Below are 11,023 nucleotides of genomic sequence, written 5' to 3'. Positions count from 1 at the left end.
AGTTAAACTGAATATTTAATATACATTTAATTTAAAAAAAATATAATTATTCAACTACACATTATATTTTTATTAGATCAAATTAATGATCTCTTTTCAATGGTGGTGAAAGATTTCTTTCTAAAACAGGAGGTTCATTATACAAAATTTTCTGATCATCTTTTCTTTTAAGTTTTTCTTCTAAAATACTGGGTTTTGATGGTGTTTCTACGTTAGATATTGCATGTTCTATATTGTAACCAATAATACCAGCCACAAAAGCTATTGGGAAAGTTATCATTGGTACATATCTTAATAATATTCTATAGAAAACCATGATGAATCTGAAACAAATATATAATACAATATATTATGAATACTATGTAGTAACATGATAATTAGTAATAATTATAATGAATGTAAATAAGTTTTACATAAATGATAAAAGGGATAATTTTTAAAAAAATAGTTAATATAAAATTAAATTGGAGGTGAAAATGACAAGTATTTCAGATCATTTTATTTTTGCAAATGTTTTATGATTCTTATTTTTTTTTTAAATTGTGTACTTAGCATTACATTTTAAACATAAATAAAGCAAAACACATTATAAAAAAAACTTAATTCATAACTGTCAATGCAATACTATAAAGCAATTTATTATTCAGGAGAGATAAAAAAAACTAATTATTTGTTTATCAAATTGATAAAAGCTTAATATTGTTTGAAAATGATGTAAATTTGTGTTATTTACATCACAATAAAACACATATCTCAAAACTTTAGTTTTAGAAAGAAATACATTTCAAACTAAACTGAGACATATTATAACTGAATTTTTCAAACATTATCTATTTAATGGTATTAAAACTAAATATTTAAAAAAAGTGTTAGTTGCGAGATGTTATAGTTACAGTCACCTAATACATTCCTCATCATATTTGGTTCAAATTCTTAAACTTATTATTTTAGAGAAAATCTTACATTTTCTACTTTAAACTTGAAGGTTGTGGTAATCTATATTTGTGCATTTCAATCTCAGCATCAAAATATGAATTTTTGTGGTAGCTGAAATATTGTGGATTCTTGTAGGGACCGTTTTCAGCAGCTTTCCTTACACGTTCTACATAAAAAAAAAAAATTGATATAGTGAATAGAATAATAATACTATAAGTTATCTATCAATCAAGAGAATATGAGTGTACACAGTACAGTAACCAAAATTAATTGCTTTCAATTTCAAATGTTCCTAAATGGAATGAGTAATATCTCTCGATCAGAGAATAACCTGTTAAGATTCACATTTCTATGCCCAAACCAGTCATATTCTTTTATGGATAGTAAATAAATATCAGTTAATATTTTTAATAAAATAAAATCTTTGTCACTGGTAAAATAATTATTTACCTGGTGGTGGGTTAGCAATGATAACCTTGGAACTCAAACCTTTAACATTAGATGTAATGTCTTTTGGTTTTTCAGTTGTGGCCACGTATCTGCGGAACTAAAAATGTATCTTCTTAAAACTGGTTTAAACATATTAAGATCATTAATAAAATTATAAAATAATTCAAAACCTGTAGGGTTTTACTTTTGACATTGACTCTTTATAGTATCAAAAGTATATATAAGTAAAAACTTTACCTGACTATTAACCAGACACGATTTTGTTAAAACATTGTTTATCCTCATTATTTTATATTAAGATGAATATTATCTGTAGTTGAATTTAAATAACACTTTTCAGATATTATGCCGTATTATGCAATATAATATAGCCTTTTGAGAACAAACCTTAGTAATCTTTTCTGAAGTTAGAACCTTACATTACACATTATCTATCGCAATTCTTAACAGTTATCAATTATCACATGTTTTTCTATATCTATAGCATACATTAACATTACCACGGTTTATTATTATTTTAAGAAATATACCATGTATATTTTATACATATATATTACAATTTACAACCAAGCGTATGGTTAGCTCAGTGCTACCGTAACAGTAATTATTTTTTCATAATAAGTCTATAGTTAAATAAATGTATTATTAATTAATATTATAATAGTAAAATATTACTGTAAAATAAAGTACAACACAGAATAGAATAAATGTAATATATTCTGTGACTACAATGTTTACTACATTTTATATTTTATTACAGAGTACAGAAACAGAATAGTGAATATTTTAACGAAAAACAGTGAAATAATTATATACAATTTGATTCAAAGTAATCCAAAATTCCAGTGAATGCTTTTATTATGAATAGTTTGAACTTTTTGAATTATGGATGCATGACTTGTTTTAAACAATTTGTTTAACCGTGGTTTGAAGGAATCCGATTTAAGAATTACATAAATGTTAGTATTATTTGTATTTTGTATTTTGTATTAATAAAAATATAAAATTACTTCTATAAGTAAATTAATATTAATTTAATTTAATTTATTAATTCTAATGTAAGCTAAAATAATTATAGTTTAATGTAAATTATGAATACTTAGGGATTCAGACATTCAGTACCTTTCAGTACCCTAAGAACTATTTATTTGAATAACCTTTTGTTACATTTTAAAAACCTTTAACCCTTTGAATTACAATAAAAAACTAAAACTATTAGGTATTTTACATGAGAATATTCAGGGCTTCAAAACGTTTTTTTAGTGTTATAAAATATAACGTTATTATAACAAAAATATTAAATAAATAACGAAATCAGTAGGTATAACCCCCAAAACAATCAAAAAGTCAAATACCATTAAAAAATAGTTATAAATAAAGTTATTAAAATTAATGTTTGTCCTTTTTTTTACGCCATACTTACCTATCTATATACATAGGTGGGTACCTATTATAATGATCATTCCAATGCAAATTTAAATTTAATTAATTTTTTAATTTTATTGCTGTTTACAATTTTGTTTTTATTATTAATGTTAGATATAAAATGAAAAATGAAAATATAATATAATAATAAACAGAAAAATCAAATAATGTTTGAAAGTATAATTATAACATTTATAATATAAAACATATTAGCGTTTTATAATGTTTACTAAATATCATAAAATGTAAAAACGATGTATATTTTTATAATTTAAGAGTTGGAATATGCAGTCTATGTCTTCAAAATTTGAAATTCAATAATAATCAAAAGAATCAATAGCTTTTAAGAAGGTTTAACAGCTTTATTAATTGCTGTTTGCAGTTGGTGTTGATTGTATGTACGTATATATAATATCATTAATATCATAATATTTTAATAATGGATGTATTAAATTATTTAAATTTGAATTCAATAATTTTATGTGGTAAGAGTCTAACTGTTTAATATGATTTATACCAAAAATAATAGCTATATAGCCTATAAGTAGGTAATATCAAGCGCAGATCCATGGGGGGAGGGCTAAGGGATTTTGCCCCCCCCCTTGGACGTGTAATATAATATTATATATAATTAATATACATTCGTATGTATTTACTAAAATTATATATTTTGTTTTTCTATATTATAAATTAGACTCCCCCCATTTCATATTTCTAGATCCACCCCTTGGTAACATCATTACAAACTTAACAAATATTAATAGTAGCATATTTTTTGTTCTTTCCGATTTTTTTAAAAGGTACCCACTTCGTACAAAATAATAAATATATATCATTGTAAAAACAAAGTGTTCATGGTTCAGCTCAGAATTAAAAAAATGTATACCTATTTATTATTTATATTATTATGTTTATGTATTTATTTTTAGATATTTATTGTTTTCATTTTCGTAATTTGCCAATTTCATATTATAATGGTCATCAATACAATCATCATTCTATTATTTATTTCATTTCTATTTTGCTGTGATGTGGCCTTCACTACATTTAGTATTTACTTTGACGAACACTCGGCGATCTTTAAGCTTGGAGCCCAAACACAATTTTGGAGTATTTTTGTCCTTTGCTATTGAGCATAAGGCTCTTTAAAAATGAAACACCTGTAAGTCTGTGGTGTTATATGAATTCAGATAGCTAATAGTCTCCTATAAATATCATAAATTTCCATTATTTTAGGTCCAACATGTACAACTGCTACATACTGATATAGGATTATCTCCGGATGACTGGATCATAATTTTGGTTGCAATGACGATCGCGGTCATCAATACAATAAATTCTCACCTGCAATTTTGCACATATTTTTATTATATTATTCCTATTATTATTGTCGATTTCCGACATTTTACAAAATACTATACAGTTCTCCGTAAACCTTCGCCGCAGTCACGTGAGTCGTTATTGTCCGGAAGGGATTTGCAATTCATATTTGAATTTTATTACAAAACGTTCGCTATACTTCTTTGCAGATCTTCTATAGAACCGATATTCAGGATATTCTATAACAGGTGTTGTATAGTGTATACAAATATACGCGGTGAAAAGTTTCAACAATGAAAATATTCTTACTACATTATTGTATAGGTATATAAGTAGTCAGCTGGTTTCTGACATAATCACTCCAAAAATGGTGGCTATATACACGATGCTGTTGTAGAATAGGCGTATAGTCAATATAGGTATACCATAATATAGGTATACACACTACCTGCAGAACGCAAAGTGGGGATCCTTCTTATTGCATCTGTTGCATGCGGATTTCTATTGATTTTATGCAGACTGATGTACGAGAATTAATTAAGTTGAGGAAGCTAATAATGAATACTATCAATAGACCTTAAAAATTAAAATTGTAAAGAAAAAAAAAATTACAAATTGGTTTTTACTTTTGATTAAGAAAATGTTAAACATGGTAATTAATAATAAATAATAATCATGGGTGTAGGAAGGAAATATTTTCGGAGAGCGTTTTGGTCTAGGTATACATTAAGTTGAATTCACAATATTTATTTTAAAATTGTTTTCTCATTAATTTCGGGGGGTGTTTGAACACCCCACCCCCTTACACCTACGTCCATACTAATAATTTTGGTTAATTAGATTTATTTGTATTTGTGGTAGGATTTGATTATGGAAGAGATTATGAAAATTGAAATGCGTTCCTTTTATAATATGCCATAATACATTTTCAGTGCAATATTTTATAAATCTGTTTCCATTCTTCTTTTAACAGACTTGAGACTGTATGCGAATTCCACCGGTATTATTAAAATTTTTATCTTTTGGTATTATTAAAAATCATGAACCATTGAATCAAATATACATTTCTTAATTTTCTACTTGAAGCTATTGTAATTTGTCAATTACCTACTTGATAAATATTCAGGCGTTATAAATCCATAACAGGCGGTGGTAAACTCTCCCGGGTCAACATTACGGATCAAAATTGTTCTGAATTCAAAGTTGCAATAAAATAAAAAAAACAAGTAAAAAAAGTCATACAAAAAATAAAGAAAAAATATAACTCAAAAATAATATTAGATTATTAAGACAAAAAATAGATACCATAAGTTTTTTTAAATCTGTGTGTCCTATACTATCAAAAAAATTAAATTTAAACATTTTTATTTTATTATACGTATATTTTTATATTAGATTTATATTTTTTGATTTTTATTAAATTAAATTAGTAGTACTGAAGACTCAGGAGAATTTACATGTTTTCGTCAGGTAAGTTAGGAGTAGACCCGGGAAAGTTTACAATCGCCCTTCATAACATCTTTGTTTACTTTTATGAAGTATAATATATAATACATATAATTATTAATATAGTTATACAATGAATTAAATAAGACTAAAGAAATAATTTTTGAAGTTCCGAAAAAATACTCTACACTATAAAATCAGTAGTCACTAAATTTAAACTAGATATTTTTTACAGTTTACACTTACCCACCTATTAAATAATGGCGTGTAATATAACAATGACTAAAAATATGCACTTATTTATTATGTTTATTACATTTATATTTTCTATAAAATTAAAAATTATAAATATATGATCACCTATATGACCAATAAATATATAAAGGTAATATTAAAGTATGTTTGGCACATAAAGATTTTTTTTTATAAGTACCTTTAGGCTTGAATAAAAAGTTAAGAGATTTCTGGTATACACAATAGTAAATAAAATAATAATACATAACCACCCAAAATTCGTATTATTTAAATATGATAATAATTGAAAGATTTTTGTAGCAAAACCTAGATCAGTACCTATATAGTTTTCATAATCAACGGGCTTAAGTATCTGATTTTTTCTGTTGTAAGAATTTTTATATTTTTACATAATAAGTATAAATATTATAGGTTTGTATATATAGTAGGTATGTATTGATATACCTAATTTATATCTTAGTAAATATCAAAAATAATTTTATCCAACATCTGGCATAGATATCAAAATTGTAATTTATAAGTATAATTTTCTAATCATAAAATATATATTAATATTATATTTTAAAATATAAAATGTAAATATTATAACTTGATTAAAATTGTTAAAGGATTTTTTGTTAAATCATTCACTTTTCTTTTATGGAGTCTATTAAAAAAAAAAAAAACTATAAAATAATATTATTAATATAATTTTTATGCCAGTTAAAAACGATTGATAAAGTTACGATTGTAATTTTTGTATTTTTGTTTGGCATGTTTATATAATTCCTCATTTTTTCCAATAGTCCATCTAGTTGACAATTTATTTTGGAATAAATAACTTAATAACAGTAACTTAATTTTGAGTTACCTTTAGTCTTACAATTTTAAATTGCTGGAATTAATAAATTAATTAATTGCTTTCCTTCTTGGTGAAATGAACTATTACCTCGAAGACCAAATAAAAAAATTTTTTTTAGTAGAATCGATAAAATCCTATAAAAAGATCATTTTTCCTAATACATTACAAGTTACGACCGTTGTTATTATGGGAGATAATTAATCTATAATATTGTTAGATTATTTTTGTAATTAAACGCTACTCAATTAATATTATTAATTTTTGTTTTTATATTCTATTGAATTTTATATTATATTGAAATAGCTTGGTAATATTTAGATAAGTTTTTTTCGTTGTCACATTTCTACAGTAATCTAAACTGTGAAGTTATAACTTATCTTCACGCTTTTTTCAAGTATGTTGTTTTGTTTTTAAATTCGGTTGATTTAAAAAAATGATATTTTGTTAAATACATATTAGTTATATCATGTACACGAAGGTATACTTAACTACTTTAAATACATAAATTATAAATGTCAAAAATATAATAATTTTAATTTTATTATATTGATAGTAATTACTAAAAGTACAAACATAATAATATTATAATATATATGTTATACGTATACATATTGTATTGTTCAAATGATAATTATATAGTTTATGAGCCATTCAGCCGTATAACTTTCAGATGATATGCTCATATAGTTATTATGAGTTAAAATGAATAAGGAATATTGTTTCTTAAGACAATGTACGTAGATCATTATTGTTTTGTGATATTGAGTTATATTACAAAAGGATTTGATTAATGAAAATAACATTTTTGATATTTATACGGGATGTTTTAAATAATTTATGCGTTTTAGATTTTTTGCTATAGGTACACGTCGCGAATCAGTACAATAAATCTTAAACTCACCAAACGTGTTTTTTTCTTAATTTACTGTATGTATATATAAAAAAAACAATGAATTATTCATGTTATCAAATGGTTAAAAGTTACCAGAAACAGTTAAAATTTAAATTTCAAATGCTTTGTAGTATAACTACTGAATTTATCTGATTATTTAAGATTATTTTTCACACTGTTTTTTTTAAATATTTATACAAAATATAATTGATAAACTAAAAACTTGGGCCGAATTCGTAGCCTAATTTACATTGTGGTTGCTTACAGCGGAAATGATAGTATTTATCAGATATAAATGTTTTAAAATATAATATTAAATTTAAATATTTAAATTGTATAGAAATAAATAGCTCATGGAATATTGGTTAAACAATAATTCAGGTTTTATTTTTTTATGTTGTATTGTTCTCTTATAGTACCTACTTATACTTATTTTTGGTAGTATAATTACCAGCCTATTTATATTTGTAATTATGGTAACCCTTAGTTCATTTTATCTACATTCTTCAACAGCTATAAATTATATAATATAGGTATGTCTAACATTAACACTATCTATTAGGTATCCTGTGGCATGTACCCTGTATTCTCTGGCCAATTCCACTTATTACATTACAATTATTAAATATATTATATTTATATAATCTTATACACAAAACTAAATTTACTCTATGAATTGTAACGTACCTATAAAAAAAGGTCAACTTACAACAATCAAAACATTTGTTGTACGCTGGAGCCACGATGTCTGTGACAATATTGAATGGGATGAACGATCTCCGATAAAATGTATTGATGTTAACACGTGTGTGTTAGGGTATAAAATAATGTAAAATATGTGTAGATTAGACTGATAAAGTATTTTTGAATGTACACTTGTTCAAATGGACCCTATTTTTTCGAAGAGTTTGGTTATTTATATTTATTAATTTTTTTTTTAAAGAAGTGTACGCATGTTTTTTTAGTAATAAACATCCATTCAACCATGATAAATATAATATAATTAAGTACTTTTATTTGTGTTATCATTTAAGTGTAATTAAGCTATTAATACATGGGTACATTATACATTTTATGATTTCCATAAAGGTTGTAATAATATATTATCAATGATTAAGTTTTAAATATCTATTTATGAAAATTATTAGATAAATAATAAAAATATTTATAAATTCAAATTATATACCTAGGTAATAATATATTATGTACTAGAATTTAAAATATTTTTTATACCTTCTCATATTTATTTACCATATTTTACTGTAAAAATAAAATAAGGATCGGTATTTGGCGTATAATGTGGTTGGCCTAACACTATTAACAAGATAAATCCGATTAAGCTGTATATAAATTGTAAAACGGTTTACTCTTACAAGTTTTACTCCAAGTCTAAAATTAAATTTATATGTAAAAATGTAAAAGATTAAGTACAGTTGTCATTTAAATATGTTTATTTAAATGAAAATCGAGTATAAAATATACCCGCAGTATTTAAACGCAAATGAATCTGAACCTGTTGTAGGTGTGTGTATGTGTGTTACCGTCCACGATTTCCGATTTTTTTTTATGTTACGTGTTAGATTCTACAATGGTGGTGTACTTCGTGTTCCGAGACGTGAATAAATGAGAAAAAATAAATAGCTATTACTTTGTACTTGACGGCCGATTCTGTCTGGCTCATTGCCTCTTTTTACAATAAAATACATTCTTTCTCTTACAGGCCGAAGTTCAAACCGAATTTATATGAGGATACCAAAATGGACGTTCACATAAAATGAATGTGTTTTTTTTCCGTTTTATTTTTCTCATAACGTGTTATGTGTCATATATCATACATATCATTTAAATACTGAGCCACGGTACAGCATCGGGAGTCAGGACCGGGTGTTAAAGTCTTTGTGTACGACCAGAATGGAATGCCCTATTGTACGGCGTGATTTTACACAGGGGTTCCCAACAATTATTCTCTACCATTACATTTCAGGTAAGGAAGATTGGACGCGTGTATTAAAAAAAACCCATATCGAGTAAACTTGTTAAAATTATATAGGTACCAACTTAGTGTCCTATTTTATAACCATCAATTTTCTTTTGTGACTACCGAGTTTTTACACACTATTGATACCCGGTCATTTAGTTGATAATCGGTAGTCGGTACAGATGAAAATTATAGAGTACTAAACAAATTATATTTAAACGATTCTTACTTATTCTTTATAATGTCTTTTTCCAATGCAATATTAGATATATATATTTGCTAATATTGCTTATATTGGTATACGTAATACGTATAAATTAAAAATTATATATTAAGAAAAACTAATTGAACAAATTCAATTTAAACACATTATATTTTAGATTAGGGAACTGTTATTGGTATTAGACGAGTACCTAACTTGGTTGTTTATTTCATAAAATGGTAAAATCGATTAAGATATTGTAATATTATTATCGTGAATAAATGAATTTATAGGTACAGACGGTCTAATTTATTTTTATTTTTATATAATAACATTATTTATAATAGGTAACAGAGGAAATAATTTGTATTTAGTTACGACGTATTTAAGTTTTTTTTTTTTACGGAACACAGTTTGAGTACCAATATGTTATTGAACGCGGTACAAAACCAGTTCACACCTTTTATTGTGCAGCGCAAGAATAAACGCGCCTACTGGATCTAGACAACCTTCACAGTGAATTATTTATTAACGCGTATATTATTTCTATATTTTATTAATATTTTTTTCTCCCCATTTCCAATTACATTTTTCACAATTTACTAATCCCACACACACTAGCGGTATTATTTATCTCCGTGACACTTCATTATAATTATTGTTGGGTTTCTGATGTTCAGAATCTGAAAAACACCGTCTACCTACACATCAACTGTAATCCTTTCTACCGGTTGGAAAAAAATTAATATTATTTTACTAAATGTTATATTCGTTTATCTGTAGACTATAGGTAGTAAAAAATATTATTATGTATCCATTTTTTTTTTATCACGAAAAATATTTAAAAAATCACTATAAACTTTATGGGAAACTGGCTATTTACCATACCGTCCATACCTATTCTTCAACTATTTCTGACTATGAAATATGTTTTATATTATAATATTATAAACTAAAATATTGAAAAATCACCTATCTATAGATATATATAAAATGTAAATCATATAAATACATCATTATTATTAGTATGGGTTCTATAAATATTTTATTTCATCTATTGCAATGATAAATGTCATCATTCGAATAATTAAATTGAGTACTAAATGCTTATACAAAATTATGTTAACATTTTTAAAAAGCTGGTATTTATATTCTATTCTATATTCTATTCTACTCACTACTATAGATTATTCGTTTATATCTTAATATAAATAAATTATTATTTATGATTTACGGGCTGAACTCTGTAAACAAAACTGCTATAATGTACAAATTAGA

The 11,023-nt window shown here is 24.8% G+C and overlaps 1 protein-coding gene across 1 annotated transcript; it reads right to left on the bottom strand.

Annotated features, from left to right (window-relative positions):
• Nucleotides 1-2: 2 nt before the first annotated feature.
• LOC114127641 (NADH dehydrogenase [ubiquinone] flavoprotein 3, mitochondrial) lies at nt 3-1,818 on the bottom strand. The gene is made up of 4 exons (XM_027991937.2): nt 1,624-1,818; nt 1,387-1,483; nt 964-1,102; nt 3-323 (listed from the first exon to the last, which is right to left on the bottom strand). Exons 1-3 carry the CDS (start codon nt 1,669-1,671, stop codon nt 969-971), a joined length of 279 nt encoding a protein of 92 aa, XP_027847738.1. The 5' UTR covers nt 1,672-1,818; the 3' UTR covers nt 3-323; nt 964-968.
• Nucleotides 1,819-11,023: the final 9,205 nt, after the last annotated feature.

Source organism: Aphis gossypii, chromosome 1 (assembly GCF_020184175.1).
Source record: "Aphis gossypii isolate Hap1 chromosome 1, ASM2018417v2, whole genome shotgun sequence".
Taxonomy (NCBI): Eukaryota; Metazoa; Arthropoda; class Insecta; order Hemiptera; family Aphididae; genus Aphis; species Aphis gossypii.
This window is presented reverse-complemented; position numbering and strand designations above follow the sequence as displayed.